The sequence below is a fragment of the Passer montanus genome, unplaced genomic scaffold (genome assembly GCF_014805655.1).
Source record: "Passer montanus isolate IOZ18808 unplaced genomic scaffold, ASM1480565v1 scaffold159, whole genome shotgun sequence".
NCBI lineage: Eukaryota > Metazoa > Chordata > Aves > Passeriformes > Passeridae > Passer > Passer montanus.
Genome location: NW_024363049.1, coordinates 274588 through 293298, shown reverse-complemented (window position 1 = coordinate 293298; position 18711 = coordinate 274588). Strand labels below are relative to the sequence as shown.

At 53.1% G+C, this 18711-nt stretch overlaps 2 protein-coding genes across 2 annotated transcripts in view; one reads left to right on the top strand and one right to left on the bottom strand.

The window, feature by feature from the left end:
• Positions 1–18711, bottom strand: part of ARAP3 (ArfGAP with RhoGAP domain, ankyrin repeat and PH domain 3) — a 437919-nt gene that overhangs the window by 359444 nt on the left and 59764 nt on the right. The window lies entirely within an intron of this gene.
• Positions 5532–6884, top strand: LOC120499191 (histamine N-methyltransferase B-like). Its single transcript, XM_039702733.1, has 2 exons — positions 5532–5761; positions 6673–6884. The coding sequence occupies exons 1-2, from the start codon at positions 5625–5627 to the stop codon at positions 6746–6748; spliced, it is 213 nt and encodes a 70-aa protein (XP_039558667.1). The 5' UTR covers positions 5532–5624; the 3' UTR covers positions 6749–6884.

Below are 18711 nucleotides of genomic sequence, written 5' to 3'. Positions count from 1 at the left end.
ACACCAGGGACAGAGCATTGTCCACCCCAAGGGGTTTGGGGTGGGGGACATCAGCTGCTCCATCCCAGCCTGGAGACAGCACTTCCCACCCAGCATTTCCTGCTGCTTTTCCTTCTGTGCTTCCCTAAATCTGGACACATTGTGTTTTGTTTCCTTTCGGCACAAGGAATTGTGAGACTGGATCCAACAAAAACCAGCAGCTGCCTTTCCCTGCTTGCTGCTTAGGTGGGAGTGGAGCAGCCAGCAGCATTTCTAGCACCTTTTAAATTCCTAAAAAACAAAGGTTTTAGTTCTGCAGAGTTGGTACAGGCTCACAGTTACAAATTTCCTGTGGGTGGATTCACCTCTATCCCTTCTCCAGGCAAAAATCTTGTCTGGATTGTGATGGAACAACACCTGTGTCAGCTCCCACGAATTCCTGGGGAGGTATTTGCTGCTCTTCCTCCAATCCTGCATCCTGGTGACAAAGCAGACGAGGAAAAATCTCATATTGACTGGTTTTTAATTTATAATTCCATTGTTGTCTGTCACAGCTGCAGAGAAAAATTGGGAGTGCAGCCAGGACATCCTGACAATCCTTGATTTGGAATCTTCTGCCTCAGCTTCTCCGAGGGCAGGAAGCCAAGTGCCAGTGTCAGCTGTGTAGGGCATTTTGTGGATCAGACAGGGGAGAAACTGGATTTGCTGGGCCCTCCTGGGAAGATCTCCACGGAAATGTGGTTTTGTTGGGATCTGCAGCACCCCTGGAGTCCCATCCCTCTGTACAGCAGGGATGTCCCATCTTGTCACTGCTGGTCCTCTGCCCTCAGTTCCCTCTCGTCTGCAGGCCCAGCACCACAAAAACCCCAAAACCAAACCCAAATCCATATCGGTTTCCCAAATTATTCCCAACCATCCCCATCCCACATGCCAGGGACACTGAGGATGCAGGAGACACATGAGCATCACTGAGGGTCTCACTGGATCCAGGTGACTCCGTGGGTGCTGGGAAGGTTTTGTCCCTTCCTGAGGTGCCCAGGGAGCTGCTCAGACCCCACGGGGAGCAATGTCCTGTTTTTGTGGCTTCCTGGGAAGTCAGATATTTTTGTGTTGGAGACAGAGCCCTGTAAAGTCATTTAGACAATAAAGGAGTGACAGGATTTCCACAGGAGAAGAGATTAAGCAAAGTGGGATTATTTTGTTCGGCAAGGAGATGATTAAGAGGTGCCATGATTGAAGTGTTTAAAGTGGCTCAGGGTTCTTATCAAATTAAGCTGTGCTGGAGATGGCTGGGCAGCCGTCACTCAAGGGCACAGAACTTCACTGCAGCCTCTCCCATGGTGCAGGGAATGCTTTGGGATCCAGAGGACAATCCTGGATGGAGACAGTGCCACCAGAGCGAGGTCTGGGTGGGCTGCAGAGCTCTTGTTCCTTGCAGGTAACCTTAACCTTGGCACCATCTTTTTAAACATCAGATCCAGCACACACCCATTTATTCCTTCCATGTTTTTACCTAGATGTTCTCATCCCTCTCAGCAGTCCTTCCCTTTCCTTCTCTCCTGAAAAATCCTGACAATTCCTGGCCTTCTGTCCCTTCTCCTCTCCAGGGGGCACAAATAAAGCCAGGGGATGTGCTGAGGGTTTGTCCCTTCTCTGCATTCCTGCCCTGCCTGTCGCTGTCTGGGGGTTTTCCTGTCTCCCCATCCCTCTTGTGCCACTTGGAATTCTCTGCCGTGCCCGCCATGCCCAAGCCGTGCCAGTCCTCTGTACCCTTCAGGGCAGCCAGAGAGGTTTCCTTGGATGAGCACAGGGTAATTGCAGTGGAGAGAGCTCACCCAGGGCCTCCCTGGCAGCCCCGGCCCCAATTTCTGTCCCGGATCACAATCAGATTCACAGCTCTCACCCCTAATTACAAAATTGCCTCTTCAGCCCTAATGAAGATGAGCTGCAAACTCCTTGATGGATTCACCTTGTTCCACGTGCTCCCATCACAGCTCCCTCTCACCAGCAGCTCTGGATGTCGAGTGGAGCACTCCTCACTTTTGTTCAATGGAATTTCAAAATTAGTCCACTCTTCCCAAGGAGCGTTCAGCCCTCAAGTGCTCCCAGCCCCGCTGCTGTCGGTGCAGAAGCTGCTGCTCAGCTGCCTTGAGCCCCTGATTTCCACCTTCTCCAGCTCCTTATCCCGGTCCCAGTGGATTTCAGCTCTGCCTGATGAGAGGGTTCAGGCTGCTCTTTCTTCTCCTCTTCCAAGTTCCTTCTGGACCTGTTGGGTGCCCATGGTCCCCTGTGCTGGCCCTGCTGGGGCACCTCCAGGGCTGTGTCCTGTTCTGGCCCTCATGGCCAGAGAGCCCTGGAGGGGCTGGAGCGTGTCCAGGGCAGGGAACGGAGCTGGGAAGGGGCTCAGCCTGGAGAAAAGGAGGCTCAGGGGGGACCTTGTGGCTCTGCACAGCTCCTGACAGGAGGGGACAGCCGGGGGGTCGGGCTGTGCTCCAGGGAACAGGGACAGGAGGAGAGGGAACGGCCTCAGGCTGGGCCAGGGCAGGCTCACGGTGGGCACAGCAGGAATTTCCCCGTGGAAAGGGTGCTCAGGGATTGGGAGGAGCTGCCCAGGGGGGTTTGGAGTGCCCATCCCTGGAGGTGTCCCTGGAGGTGGCAGGGAATGCTCTGGGCTGGGGACAAGGTGGGGATTGGGACTCCATGATCCTGGAGGTCTTTTCCGACCTCGGTGATCCTGGGATTCTTCCTGGGCTGGGGACAAGGCGGGGATTGGGACTCCATGATCCTGGAGGTCTTTTCCCACCTCAGTGATCCTGGGATTCTTTAGGCCTGACCCACAAGCTGGGCATGCCTGAGCACCCACAGGGAGCAGAGCATTCCTGCTCTCCCTGTGGCAGCCCTCAGGGTAGGTCAGAGGTGGCTTTGTCTGTGCAGTGACAGCCCCACTGCCACCAGCAGTGTCACTCCAGCTCCATCCCTGGGCTCAGACTGCAGCAGCTTTGTCCCATCTTCCCTCACCTCCACCTCTTCCCAAGATCGAACATCCCAAAACACCTCTTGGGCTGGAAAAAAGCTGGGAACAGCTGGAAAAAACCCTTCTCTTTGATTGGCAGCAGAGTTTGTGTCCCTGGGAGCAGAGGCTGCCGTTCACCAGGACGTGCTCCAAGCTTCTCCCAGTGCCTGCAGAGCCATCCCGGCTGCTTCAGGGAGGGTGGGTAAACCCTTCCTCTGAGCCCACCCACATCTGCACACCCTGCCTGCCAATTCAGGCTGAATCTTTGAAAAGGGCACTGCAGCACCAAGCCTGGCTCTTCCCTGGTGGGCCGGGAACAAAAGCAATTATGAGGTGAGGTGGGAACAGGGCTTTGGGTTCAGCTTATCCCACTGATTATGGGATCATCTGCCAGGCCTGGCCTCTTTGCCAAGCAATCCCCTGGCCACAGCCATGAGCCAGAGAGGAAAAAGCTCCGAAAGGCCAAGCCTTGGCAGCCCTGCAGGACTGGAGTTCATCCTGGCTGCGGCTGGAGCCTTTCCCTGCTTGGAACTGCTGGGAAGGAGCTGCCAGGGGTGGGGATTTGGTGCTTCTTCCCACAGAATTGGGGTTTTTTTGCTAAGATGTTCATTTCAGCTCTCTCCAATCTCCCTTTTATCCTGACAGCACCTTCCTGTGGACAGCACCTCCACAATCCCTTCCTTGCTCTGAAGCCATTCCTGGTGCATGCCGGGGTTGCCACAACACACACATCCTGCCCTATGTCCAAGTTTTTCCTTGCCTCTTCCCACTGGGATTCCACCAGAAGGACACAAAATTCCTCAGTTCCTTCCTTCCTTCCTTCCTTTCCCCTCCCCTCCCCTCTCAGCAGCCATTCCTAATGGATATTCAGTGAAACCATTCCCAGAAAAGCCACTCCTAATTCTGCATCCAGGCCTGCGTGTCCCTGCCCTCTGTGCTGGGCTGGAGTGGTTTCCATATCCGTGTGATTCCCCAGGCCTGGCTCCATGGTCAATGAGGGTTGGCTGCTCCAGGAAGGAGGCTCCTGTGGGATGCCTGGCACAGAGATTTGGGATCCTGTGGATGGCAGAGGGCTGGGATGCAGCTGCAGGGTTGGGACACCATGGTTGTCTCGCAGATCCCACAAATCCCAACTGTTTTCCGCAGCGCTGGGGGCTGAGCTGGGGCTGTGCTCTTGGAGCTGGATGATCATCCTGAGGGAATTCAGCCTCATCCCCCTGGAGGTGACTGGCCTGGCCCCACGTAGGGAAAGCCCAGCCTGCCCTCTCCCCATGGAATCTCCAGCACAGTAAACGTTTAGGGAAAAGGTGCTAATTCATTCTTCCAGGAGCTCCTGTGTGTTGTCCCTGTTCATGGCAGTCCCAGTTCTGGGATCACCCAAAGGCAGAGGCATCTGGATATCCTCTTGTGCTGGGATTCTCCATCCACCCTGGACTTGAGCAAGGATCTTTTATCATCCTCTGCTGGAATTTGTTTGAGACTATTTTTAACCCCAAAAGGTGAAAATTCCTGGGGTTTGCTGGTAGTTCACTCCCTCAGTCACTCACTGTTGTTATGTGAAAGTGGAAAACCAACCTGAAATTCCAAAGTCCATGGTCAGTGCTGAGGTCCCTTCATGTCACATCCTTTTCCCAGGGAGGGAGGGAGGGAGGGAGGGGAAAGGAGGGAAGGAGTCCAGAGCCTGTGGGGTGAGGGCTGGTGGGGATGATCCAAGGGAAGGGGGTCACCCAAACCCTCCTGGAGGACGGCAGGTGAGCAGGAGGAAGGGCAGCCCTCGGGGACAGGGCCCTTTGCCCTGGTGACACTTGGAGTGTGGATGTCTCTGTGCTGGGAGCTGGTTTCTCCAAAGGGGAAGGAGGTGCCGACAGCAGCAGCCATGGGGACGCAGCTTTCCTCTAATGAACTAGAAAATAGTTTCCCTTTAATACTGATTATCCTGGAAGGCAGCTAAAGGGAATGTGATTTCCATAGTGATGAACCCCGGGCACAGCCTCGCTCAGCAGCAGCAGGGGCTGGGCTCAGCTGGGATGTTGGGATGTTCTGGAGCATCCCGGCCTTGGCAGCACAGAGGTACCTCTGCTTCCCAACAGCTGTGCCCCATCCAGCAGCTCTGCCTGCTTCTGGAAGCACTTGGAGACTTGGAGCCAGAGGAGGGGTTGTTGTACCCCTGAGACTGCACCCTGCCTGTCCTGCCTCTTCTACCTCAGCCTGGCTCCCCATCTCCCCCACCTCTCGCACCTCAGCCCAGCTCCCAGCTGTGATGGGCTGGATGCTGCTGCCACTTCTCTGCCATCCCATTCTGGGGGCATTCTGGAATTCTGACTACAGCAGGCAAAAATGTGGCCAGGGAAGAAAGCAAGCTGGAAAGATCCAGCTGGGAATAAAAGTGAGAAACCACCTGAACCCAGGGCTGATCCCACCCCTGTGCCCCTGTGCTCAGGTGGGACCCCACCTGCAGAGCTGCCCCAGCCTGGCCCAGGACAGGGAGGAGCTGCAGCTGCTGGAGCCAGGCCAGAGGAGGCTCCAGGATGGGCAAAGTCCAGGTGCAGGCTGGATTTTCCCCTCCAGCACTTTTCATTCCTTCTCTAGCCCTGAGAGCAGAGCTGCAGGGAGCAGCCTGTCCCCTCCCAGCATGGCTTCACCCATGAGGAGTTTGCTGGCTGATCTTGACAGATATGTCCAGTCATTCCGCCTCTTCCTGGAGAACTCCACTGAGCACCAGAGCATGCAGGACTTTGTGGAGAGGCACCTGCCAGATGTCATAGCCAGGTAACACCGAGGTGGGCTGAAGGACAGCCAGGGCCACCGCCCCACGGGGGTGCTGGGCTCGTGGGGCTGCCTGGGACAGGCAGATTGCTGTTCCCAGTCCTGTCTGTTGGTCTGTGACAGGGCTTGGCTGGAGGTTCCATTTGCACACACCCATGGCTCTGGATGGTGGCTCGCTGGGATGGGGCTGCCTAGCCAGGAGCAGATAAGGCTGCATTGTTTCCCTGCACACAAGCACAGCTGGCCCTGCATCAGCTCTGAAATGCTGTAACAGATACTACATTCTAGCATCAAACTTGATGGAAAGCAGCTTTTTAAAAGCAAGCTTTTCAGGTAGTATTTAGGGTTTCTCTAGGATGGCTGGATCGTGCTCCTGCTTTGCCTGCCAGTGTGTGTCCTTTGCTGGACTGCTTGGGAGCAGGCAGCCAGCATCAAATCCTGGCTCTGGGGAGGCTCTTCTCAGGGCTCAGGGCTTCATGGCTCTGCCAAAGCCTCACTCAGGGATTTTAGGAGCATTACACTCTGCTCTCTCCCTCCCCATTTTGCATAATGCAAAACTTCTACAAATAATTTTGAAGCTGTTGGTCCAGACCCAGAGGGCTCTGTTCCTCAGAGCACAGACACAGATAAGGCATGTACTTGCTTCTGCTTATATTCCCTCATAATAAAAGAAAAATGCCACCTCTAAAAATTGCCAAAATAATTGGAAATCATGAATGTCGAAAGGGGAAGAGTTCTGAATCTGATCCCTCCTGCCAACTCGCAGGCATGCCTGTGTACACACACACTACATTTGGGGTTTGGCCTGCAAATTTTAATCTTAATGGGATCTCTAATGTCTCACATCATGCATGGAACCCTCTCTAGTGGACAACTGTCCTAAAATGTATAAATAATTAAATAATGTTTTTCAGTATTGGAAATGGGAAGTCTACAATCAATGTTCTAAGTGTTGGTGGTGGAGCAGGTATGTATGGACCTCAATATTGATATGTTTTTCCCTTTTTTTTTTCTTTTAAAGAGTAGAGGACTAAAAAGTGCAAAAGGAGCAGAATGGGAAATAAGTCTTACCTTGATAAGTCAGCTCCAGGGGACAGGTGGTGTTAATTGGTGTGTGACCACATCATCTGAAAACAGCTTGTGCCTCCCCACTCTGATTCCTCTGTGTCCTCCACAAAAAACTCTCCTTCTACACCATCACTCCTCAAAGGCAGAGAGAAGCTTTAACTGCTCCATAGGGTTTCTATACAAAAAGCAAAACATGACAAAACCAAAGCAGCAAAAAACCCCACCCAAACCCCAAACAAAATAATGTCTTAGATTCCTCAGAATATTGCATTTTTACCTGCATTACAATATTCTCTCCTGTAACTTTACTGAGATGACAACTCCCATCACTGCTGTGTAAGAGCCATGGCTGAGCTCTGCTTTGGCTGTATTTGCTGACCACATCAGTGTACAAGCTCCTGCTGGAGCTGCTGACCCCCAAAACACTGGGGCTGAGCATCAGCTCCAGAAGAAATCCAGAAGGAATCACAAATAAGAAGTCTGATTCACTGAGTGGAAAAACAATACCAGTAAGATCAAGTGGCTTCTTTTCATCAAATTCTTGGTTAAGTGCCCCCATAATTAAAACCTATGTTTCCTTCTCTGCCCATTAAGTCACCACACTTAAATTTTATTTGAACAGTTAATCTGGTTTAAATGCTGTAGTCATACCATCACCAAAGACTAACCTCAGTTTTGTCAGTCTCTCCTCCATAAAATAATTGTATGTAAATGGTTGGCATTAGCTATAAAACAGACAGTGTGACAGAGCAGGAACACTGCTCTCCAAAGGAAACCATTCCTGTGGGAAAAAGAAAAGAAAGAAAAGAGGGAGGAAGGAAGGAAGGAAGGAAGGAAGGAAGGAAGGAAGGAAGGAATTGATGAGATGGACTCAGGGATGTTGTGGCTGAGGAAAATCCTAGGGAAAAACGGGGTGGGAAATCCACAGAGATGTCCCTGGAAGGGAATCAGGCCTAATCCTCATTCTCCTTTTGTCTGGGAGATGGGGAGCACAGTCCCAGCCAGGAGGGAACCTCAGAGCATCCTGCTGAGAGGAAAAGGCTCTGGCAGAGCCATTGGCATGAGGAGATCCCGGCTGTCAGGGCTGCTCCCAAGCAGCAGACATTCCCTGGATTACCCCAGAACAAGGACTCAGAGCTGGGAGTACATGGAAGGAAAGGAGGGAAGGAGTCCAGAGCCTGTGGGGTGAGGGCTGGTGGGGATGATCCAAGGGAAGGGGGTCACCCAAGCCCTCCTGGAGGACGGCAGGTGAGCAGGAGGAAGGGCAGCCCTCGGGGACAGGGCCCTTTGCCCTGGTGACACTTGGAGTGTGGATGTCTCCGTGCTGGGAGCTGGTTTCTCCAAAGGGGAAGGAGGTGCCGACAGCAGCAGCCATGGGGACGCAGCTTTCCTCTAATGAACTAGAAAATAGTTTCCCTTTAATACTGATTATCCTGGAAGGCAGCTAAAGGGAATGTGATTTCCATAGTGATGAACCCCGGGCACAGCCTCGCTCAGCAGCAGCAGGGGCTGGGCTCAGCTGGGATGTTGGGATGTTCTGGAGCATCCCGGCCTTGGCAGCACAGAGGTACCTCTGCTTCCCAACAGCTGTGCCCCATCCAGCAGCTCTGCCTGCTTCTGGAAGCACTTGGAGACTTGGAGCCAGAGGAGGGGTTGTTGTACCCCTGAGACTGCACCCTGCCTGTCCTGCCTCTTCTACCTCAGCCTGGCTCCCCATCTCCCCCACCTCTCGCACCTCAGCCCAGCTCCCAGCTGTGATGGGCTGGATGCTGCTGCCACTTCTCTGCCATCCCATTCTGGGGGCATTCTGGAATTCTGACTACAGCAGGCAAAAATGTGGCCAGGGAAGAAAGCAAGCTGGAAAGATCCAGCTGGGAATAAAAGTGAGAAACCACCTGAACCCAGGGCTGATCCCACCCCTGTGCCCCTGTGCTCAGGTGGGACCCCACCTGCAGAGCTGCCCCAGCCTGGCCCAGCACAGGGAGGAGCTGCAGCTGCTGGAGCCAGGCCAGAGGAGGCTCCAGGATGGGCACAGGGATGGAGCAGCTCTGCTGGCAGGAAAGGCTGGCACAGCTGGGAATGTTCACCTGGAGAGGAGAAGCTTTGGGGTGACCTCAGTGTGGCCTTGCAGGGCCTGAAGGAGCCCCAGGGAACATGGAGAGAGACAATTGACAAGGGCTGGAGGGACAGGACACAGGGAATGGCTCCCACTGCCAGAGGGCAGGGCTGGATGGGATATTGGGAATTAGGAATTGTTGCCTGTGAGGGTGGGCAGGCCCTGGCACAGGGTGCCCAGAGCAGCTGTGGCTGCCCCTGGATCCCTGGCAGTGTCCAGGGGATTGGCTTTTACACCCTGGAAAAGGCCAGGATCCCCCACTACTGGGAGTGTTTGCTCACAGCCAGGGTGCAGATGGCTCCAGCCTCACAGAATTTGGCCAGCAGATATTTGGGTGGAGGTTCTGGGATGGTTTCTTCACATTCCTGTTGGTGTTTGTCCCCACAGCAGGTTTGTGGCACTCAGGTTGTTGCTCCTGGCCCTGCCACACTCAGAGCAGATGTCCCTGCTCCACAACACATGGACACACCATGCCTGGCCATATGGGACAAATTATGGGATGTACACATGAGGAAAACAGGGAATCTGGGAGTGCAGCAGTGCAGAACATGCCAGGGGAAGCCACAGTCCCCAGCATGGGGAGCAGCCAGGTCAGGAATCAGCATTCCCTGCCTGGATCAGCACTCCTGCCTCCCTCAGATGGACGATGTCCTGGGCTAATAACCAAATCAAATATTCAGGAGCTGCCTGCTCTGCCAGAGGCACTGCAGAGATGGATGCTGCAAACCTGGGAAGCTCCGTCTGCACCTGCAGCTTGCAGGGCTGGGATGAGCAAGTGTGGCTGGGCTGAGTTTTGGGGATGGGGGATTTGTTCTCCCAGTCCTCCACAGGGAGGAATTTTGTGCCTCATTGTCTTGGTTTGAACAGACAGGTGTCTGCTAAGGAAAGCATTTCCTTGAAATTGAAAATGTAAACACCCTCCCTCTCAATTATTATAATTTTGAAAATAAAAGGCTCTCAGGCAAATATATGGGAACAAGAATAACAGATTTTTATTAGGGAAATTAAAAATACAAACACAACAGTACAAACAGAAAACAAATAGAATGCACAAACCCAGCTACATCTTGCAACCTAAGACACTCATCCCACTGGAGGGAGAGAAAACAAGCAGGAACCTGGTTTTGGTAGTTTCTGGGGTCCCCAGGAACAGAGGAGGAATTGATTAATCTGAGTCCATGTTTTTAGAAGGCTAATTTATTATATTATGATATTATATTATATTAAAGAGTACTATACTGAAACTATACAAGAATAGAGAAAGGATACATCAAATGGCTTAACAAGAATTATAAAGAAAACTTGTGACTCTCCAGAGTCCTGACACAGCTGGACCATGATTGGTCATTAAGTAAAAACAATTCACATGAAACCAATGAAACAGTCACCACATTCCAAAGCAGCAAAACAGGAGAAGCAAATCAGATAATTATTATTTATATTTTTCTCTGAGGCCTCTCAGCTTCCCAGGAGAAGAATCCTGGGCAAAGAGATTTTTCATAAAATATGATGGTAAGACCTGGTTTTGGAGGGAATAAGTTGGGAATGGAGTTGCCCACAATCCCATGCCTGCTCCCTGGCTCCCTGTCCATGTTAAACAAACACACGGTGCAGGAACAGGAAATGCAGGCAGACCCTGAGCACAGCAGGATCCTCCCCTGGGAAGGGATCCCCGTTTCCACCATGCTGTGTTGGATGCCACCACTTCCTCTGTCAGCACTGGGGGTCTCTCATTCCCCAGGGAATCACAGGGACCAAGAGCACCATTGACTTCCATCTGTGCCAGGCCCCAGATGTCCTGAGGGGACTCAGCCAGGGGCAGGAAGCTGCAGGGACAGCGGCTGTGCCAGCCTGGCACCGTGCTGGTGGTGGCAGGGGTGGCAGCAGCCCCAGCAGGGAGGCACTGGAGGTGTGTGAGGGAACCAGTGCCCAGCAGGCAGCAGGAGAAGCCCTGGGGGTGCCAGGGCTGGCCCTGCTCCTGCTGCTTCCCTACTGGAGGTGTGTGAGGGAACCAGTGCCCAGCAGGCAGCAGGAGAAGCCCTGGGGGTGCTCCTGTTGCTTCCCCGTGGGATCCCTCGGAGCTGCCCCACCTCTGGCTGTGTGCAGGTCACCCCTGGCAGTGCCACAGCCCCTGTCACGTGGCAGCACAAGAGCCCAGCCAGGGCTGCACCCAGGTGAACCCAAAATGGGCACAAAATGCACGACCGCTCACGGGTCTCTCACTTTTATCAGTTCTGCTCCATTTGCATATTGGAGTTAATTGTCCAGTTACAGCTTTAGCCCATGCAGTCCCATCCTGCTTGTTTTTCTCTCTTCAGCCCACGTTGTTTGTGCTCTTGGGCTGAGATTTGGATCATTTGTCCTTGGTCCCCAGCTGGAGCAGGAATTGTTTTGTCTCCATGCTCTGTGCAGAGAGCTCACCATCCCATAATATGAACCCAGACCCACACAGATCCAGCACAGATCCTGAAAAATAGAAAAGCTGAAACCTGAGGCATGAGGGCCACTGGCAGCTGGCACAGCACTGGTCACAGCTGGGCCCCTGCAGCCCAGGACAGCAGCCCCTGATGGCCCTGGCACAGCCACCAGTGCCCGGGGGTGGCTGGTGAGGCAGGGCAGGAGCCAGCGAGATGCCTGGGGGATGCACTCGGCAGATGCTGTGGGATGGTTTTGGAGCAGAATCCTGGATCTCAGCAGCACCAGGTGCCTGAGGGTGACCAGAGGGGACAAACCAAGGGAGGGAGCAGCTGCTGCACATCAGTGATGGGACAGAGGGAAGGGAGGGGGTGGAAATCTGGTGTTTCCTGCCTCTCCTGAAAGGAGGAAGAGTGGCAGGGACAGTTTTTTTCCTGGGAGGATGAGATTTGGGGCAGTTCTTTGTTATTTTCTTGCTCCTAGTAGGACAAACACAAGAGTTTAAGAGTTTTCCCATTGTGAGAGGCTGCAGGGGTGTGCAGGACACAAGAAGTCCTCGGGATGTCTGGGGATGGGGATGTTCCCATGGCACTCCCAGCTCCATGCCCAGGTGCTCTGCCAGTCCCCAGCGGGGTGTTCAGGCCCCCAGGATCCCAGTTGGGATCTCTCAGCACTCCCCACACTCTGCCTTCATCTCTCAAGCCACTCTGGAGCTTTGCAGGGTCACAGCCACAGTGTGGGGGACACTCACTGGGAGGAGGGCTGGGGGATCCCTGTGCACCTGGAGACTTTCTCACCTTTCCTCCTCGCTCCCTGATTCCAGAAGCTCCAAGGGACACTTTTCTAGGACCCTTCTGCTGCCTCTCAGCCCTGCCAGTCCCGTGGAACTGAAGCAAATTCCAGCAAGGAGTGAAGCCAGGATCAGCCTTTTCCTGGCCATTGCCTCTCCCACCCACAGGTCTTCCCTGGTGATGGAACCTCTGCAAAGCCCCACGAAAGAGGGGAATTCTGCCCCTGGCAAGAGGGGGATTCTCCACGTGGCTTTAGGCTGCCCTTTGCAGTGCTCAGTCCCTGAGGACTGAGGATGGAGCAGCCCTGGAAATTCCCAATATTCCAGCAGGCAGGAATCAGCCAGAATTCCAGGCAAGCCATCCCATGGGCTGGAGGGGCTGTGGCAGCTCCCTTTTGGTTCTGGGCACCCATGGCCACCTCTCCCTTGGACAGGGGCACTGGGATTTATCCAACACATCCCTCAGCCGTGGCTCTGCAGGGGATTGAGGTTTGGGGAAGGATTTATTCATAAAGCCACGGCAGCAGGAAAGAATCCAGGTCCTGGGGGCCCTGCAACGTGTGGATAAAGCAAATCAGAGCCAGGTCTGCGTGTGGAGGTTATAAACAAACACAGCCCAGGCTAGGAGAGGGGAGGGAGAGAAGGAGTCAGAGGCAGAGAGAAAAAGGCAGAGAAAGAAGGAGGGGAGAGCCCTTTCATAATTCATCGTTCCTGAAATAAAAATAAGGCTGGAATCATGTTTTGGGTAGAAGGGAGAGAGCGTAGGAAGTGTGTACTTGCCAATCTGCCAAAAAAAGTTGCTTTTTATTTTCTTAAGAAGGCAATTATGTATTTTTGTCAGCCACTTCCTACTTTGAAGCAGCTGAACCTGCTTTGCTCAAACTTTCCCAAACAATTTGCCCTCAGGCTGCTGCCAGAACTGCAACATTTACACCCCGAAGATGAAAGGAGGGGAGTGCCACGGCTGTGGCTCCGTGTGTGCCGAGCAGAGGCACCTGCAGAGTGCTCCTGTCTGCCTTCCCAGCCCTTCTGCACAACGCCGGGAATCTGGGAGCCTCCCTCTGCCTTGGCTCAGGTCGGGAGCTCCTCTCAGGGATGCTAAAATGTGACTCCAGAGCATGTCTGGTGCTGCTGCTTCGGGAAGCTCCCAGATTTTGGGAGAAAGAGATGGAGACAGAGCCCTGCTGGACTGGGGTCCCAGCTGGTGCTCAGCACACCCTGGGCAGGGAAAGTGTTTGGATTTCTCAAGGTCCAGTGCTGATTTCATCATTTCCAGAGCGAAATTCCATCCCCAGCTGAGTGTCTCCTGCACCCTCAATCCCTGCCCCTCTCCTGGGCTCTCTTGGGGACTCACTGCAGCACTGGGATTTGGGATTGATGCCACGGGGTTCAACTGGTTCAACCTGGGGTTCCCAGGACTGGCAGCCCTGGCAGGATGGGCAAAATTGGGCTCCTGTGCCCCAGCTCTGCCTGCCACTGTCCCTCAGTCCTGCCTTGGGGAAGCCTGCCAGGAGCAAAGGCATTTAAGGCTGCAGGTTCCTGGATTTTCAGGGCCCCAGTTCTCCTCCAGCAGGAAATAAAATGGCTTTTTTTCTGAGATTAATCCACAGCTTGAGCTGCAGGGTCTTGGGGCTTGTGGCCAATGTGAGGAAGAAAAGGCTGAGCACAAGAGGGGAAGGTTCCTTTTGGCCCCATGGGATTTAGCAGCATCCCAAGGCCCCCCAGCTCCAGGTGAGGCAGCATTCCTGCCCCCGGTCCCTGCCCTACCCTCTGGAATACCCAGTGCTGTCCCTAAATCACAAATTCAAGGGATATATTCTCTGGAGAATGAGTGCCTGTGGGTGGGACAGGATGGAGTGTCCAGCTCTGCAAACACGGCAGGAATGTTGACATTGATGATTTTCCTGTCCAGGAGCAGCAGCTGGGCACGGAGGTCACCTGATGGTGGCATTGGCAGAGGAGGAAGATGCATGGCTGGAAGCCCTGAGGGCTGACAGGGGTGACCTGGCTGTGCCCAGGGTGTTCCTGCCTGGGTGACAACAGGATCTCCCTCCTCCTGATCCCACACCCTGCCCTGACCCTGCCTTGGGTTGGAAATCTGGCAAATAGGGCCCTGGCTGGGCTGGTGTACAGAGAATCCCAGAGGGGGTTGGGTTGGGAGGGACCCCAGAGCCCCTCCAGTGCCACCCCTGCCATGGCAGGGACACCTCCCACTGTCCCAGGCTGCTCCAAGCCCTGTCCAGCCTGGCCTTGGGCACTGCCAGGGATCCAGGGGCAGCCACAGCTGCTCTGGGCACCCTGTGCCAGGGCCTGCACGCCCTGCCAGGGGGGAATTTCTTCCCAAAATTCCATCTGAGGATGGAAAATGGTGGGGGAGAAACAAACAGTTCAGTCAGTGAGGGGATCACAGAACCACCGAGGCTGGAAGAGACCTTCAAGGCCATCCAGTCCAGCCACCCACCCAGGACAGCCCTGGAACCCCAGAACCAGCACCCAGCACTGCCCCTGCGACCCCTAAACCACAAAACCAGAACCCAGCACTGCCACAAAACCTCTAAAACCCCAAAACCATCACCTAGCACCACATCCAGACACATCCGGAACCCCTCCAGGGACAGGGATTCTCCAGTCCTTGGGCACCCTATTCCAGTGCCTGGCCACCCTAAAAAGGAATTTTTTTTTCTTATTCTGCTCCAAATCTCCCCTTTCTGAGGCCATTTCCTCTTGTCCCTCCACTGCAGGAGCGGCAGAAGGGACTGGTCCTACCCCAAGCTCCTGTCCTAGCAAGGACAAGCCTTGATAATTAATAATTCCACCTATTAGAGCTGTCCTAATGAGACAGGACCTGCAAAACACGTGGCACAAACCAGGCCTTTGTTTCCCAGCCCCATTTCCCTGTTTTCTCTTCCATAAAACCATTTTTTGCTGCCCCTATTCCTGGAGAAAACAGAGGAGCTGAAGTGGTGGGTAGAAGGGAATGATCAGGAGGATCATGGAGAGGGAAAGGCAGCCGTGAATGCACTTCATGTTTGCAGTAATTAAGGAACTGTCGAAATTCCTAAATCCCAATTTTGAAATCGTTTGGTTGACTTGACACGTCCAAGTCCCCGAGCTTTTAATTCAAATATAAAGCTTGATTGGCAAATTAAGAGAAGGCTATGAATGAAATTAATGAAAGATTAAAGACCAGCAGCTCACGCTGATATAAAAATTACCCCTCCAAAATAGGTTATGCAATCATTAGGATAAGTTGCCACTCTGCTAATATTAATTCTGATCCAACATTTATTCATCGATGAGATTTACTGATTCCCAATGAAGTCCTAAAAATTCCCTACAAGTGTTGGATCTTCGCAGGCTCTGTTAATCACCTTTATTTTCAATTCCCTAATTTTAAAAATTACCATAAAGCGAGTTTTCCTTAATAAATTGTGTCGTTGAGCACTTGAATTTGCAGTTGTACTGAGGGAAATGAGATCCAAGAGCCATTAGGACATGGAATGGGAATTTGATTAACCAAAATTACCTGGACAATGCACTTGGGCCCCTCCAACTCGCTCCTGTTTCCATGTCAGGTCTGCATCCCAGGAAAACTGAGGGAGAGACACTCTGAGGGAATTTTCCTCACCAGGAGCTGCAGTCTGTGGAGTCAGAATTTGGGAATTGGTGTTCACTGGTGGCACGGGAAAGAGGGAATTATCATCCAGCTGGGACTGGGATGGAGTGTGTCCCATAAATTGGGCAGGGCGAGGTGACCTCAGAGAGGAGGGGAAGGAAAACCTCGGTGCTCCTTCTCCCAAACCTGTCCTGCCTGGGATTTGTTGCCAAACTCAACATTGTTCCCGCTTCCCTCACTTAACATGGATACTTTTCCATGCAGGCACCTAAACTGCACATCAGCAGCGTTCCCCAGCTGAAAATATCCCAGGATTTTTAAGATAAGTTTTTTTTCCTCTGTAATTGTGTTCAGCTTCATCATTACCTGGAGTCTGCTGCGCAGCACTTCCGTGAACAAGCTGGAATTTTTTATGGACTCCGCGATTTATGGCTCAGCTTCTCCCTCTGTCTTGGCTGTGGCAGATGAGAACTGAATTCCTCTGTTTCTGATCACTTATTCCTGGTTTATAGTGCAATAAAAAATAAAAACAGCCCAGTAAAATACTGTAAATAGAGCGGGTGCAGCTGCATATCTGTGGTTTTCCTGCTTGGATCAATGCATGGACACATCCTGCATCCTCAGGTGTATGATGGAAGGAGCCTGCCTGCTCCTGCACTCAGGACAAAACCTCCTTCAACCTCAGCTCCATCTTCCCAGAACGGTTTGAGTGGGACATGCTGGTGATGCCAACCAGCCTGGCAGTGTCTGGGGTATTCCCTGTTCCTCCACTGCTCCAGGCACCACGCGGGGTGTGGAAGGGGACCAGTGGCCCCTCTCCAAGGACCTACACAACGCCAGGGACCCCCTCACTCCACCCCTACTCTCCACCCACTCCCACTGAACCCGGAGTTCCCAAACTCGCCCCCAGCCCCTCTCCCTTTATCCAGCCTCAGGATCCCTCAGGCTCCCAGAGCAGCTCCCCTGACTTCTCCTGACATCCTCCCCCTGCACGGGAAGGAGCTCACTGCTCTGCCGGGCTCTCATCCCAGACGTGCCCCTGGAGAATCCTCCTGGAGAAGCTCCTGCTCCAGCAGGTGAAGCTGAGGAGCGTCACTCACACACAAAGGGGAGATCCATCACGGAGCTACAGGGAAGAGCCTGTTCCCGTTTTGCACTCCGAGCTCAGGTATTAAACACAGATTTGTCTGAATTCTCTTGTTTCAGGTGAGGCAAAGACACCTGGCAAGAGCTTGGCGCTCTCCTCACCTCGAGCAAACGATTCCCAGCCCAGGGGGAGTGAGGAGGCTCTGGAAAGGTGTTCAGGAGCTCTTGGTGTGAGTCACTGCCAGGATAAAGACATCCAAAATGGCTTGAGATTCCTGCCAGGATGGGGAGATGAATCAGGGCCGTCGTGACCTCTCCATGTGTCTGGCAAGTTGTTCTCTTGTTGCCTCGTGAACAATCTGTTTTCCCCAGACCCAAAATAACAATGTTGAGGAATAAAGTGCTTTTTTCTCCTCCTCTGTGGGTGAGTCACTGAAGGGAAAGGAGGAGGAGTTCTCCATGCAGACGTGGATCAGGAGCTGGGAATTCTGAGAGGGAACAGTCTGGGTCGAAGGTGTCACCCCTGCATTACTGGGGTGACAAAGAGCCCCAGGTGGCCCAGCTGGCCCCTCTGCCAGCCCCTGGTGGTGTGCACCTCTTCCTCCCACATCATCTCCTGCTCTTGCTCCTGTCATCTCATCCCGAAAAGTGTCTGGCACGGAGCCTGCAGTAAACTCGCTGCTGCCAGCCCTGTGCCAAAGCTTTCCCTTCAAATCTCAAACAGGAGCAGGTTGGAGCCTTGACATTTTTCAGCAACTAAGCCAAAGTCGACGGCAAATGATATTTTTACCTTTTTTCTCCCTGCCCTTTTCTTCCTTCGTGTCTATTTGCTTCTCTCTTCCTTTGCCGCTCAAAAAAAAAACACCAACAAAAATTCAAAATCCAGCATCATCAACCCAATAATTGCCTTTTCAATGTGTCCCTGTCCATGGTGACTCTGAGCAAAAGGCCTGGAAGGTCTAAGATTTGCCCTTGGAGACCATTTAAAGCAAAGGGAGACCATTTCAGTGATAAATTCCACGTTGAAAGCCATGTTTTTCTCCCTCATTTTCATAGGAATTTCATCGGCTCTCACTGACAGCTCAGCTCTTGCACGGCTGTTTGTTTGCAGTGGATGGATGCCAGCTGTAACTTAGATGCACTTAAATATTGCATGGAAAAACCAGGATTGCTTCCCTTCTGTGGCTACCCCAGAAGAGCCAGGGGCAGGTGACTCAGGGATGAGATTCCACTCTCCGACTGCCGCTGCCGGCAGGAGCCCCTTGGGCAGCACGGAGCTCACATTCCAGATCCCTTTTTGGTTTTGACTTATTCATGACAAGAACCAAAAATAATCTGCAGCAACCTGAAAGGTGAATATGTCTGTTTCATGAAGGGTTTGAGCCCCTCCCAGGGCCTAAAGGGACTCCAGGAGAGCTGGAGAGGGACTGGGGACAAAGGATGGAGGGACAGGACACAGGGAATGGCTTTAAGCTGACAGTGGGTAGATTTAGATGGGATATTGGGAGAGAATCCTCCCTGCTGCAGGGTGCCCAGAGCAGCTGTGGCTGCCCCTGGATCCCTGCAACTGTCCAAGGCCAGGCTGGAGCACCCTGGGATGGTGGAAGGTGTCCTTGCCAGGCAGGGGGAGGCACTGGATGAGTTGATGTTTTTTTCCAACCCAAGCCATTCCACAATTCCATGATGTGACAGCAGCAGCAAGAGAAGGAAATGGGGAGAAAAGGAACACCCAGAACCAACCAGTCCTGAGAGCCCCAGAAGCACCCGTGTGCTGCTGTGTCTGCATTTCCATGGGTGGTGGCACCTTGGTGTCACCTTGAGCTGCAGCTGCTGTCCCTGCAGGGCCCAGCCCAGCAGCTCAG

Excerpts from the sequence above, each read along its gene's own strand:
- LOC120499191 (XM_039702733.1), top strand. The coding sequence starts at position 5,625 with ATGGCTTCACCCATGAGGAGTTTGCTGGCTGATCTTGACAGATATGTC. Across the intron at positions 5,762-6,672 it reads CTGCCAGATGTCATAGCCAG|TATTGGAAATGGGAAGTCTA; the intron begins GTAACACCGAGG and ends AATGTTTTTCAG.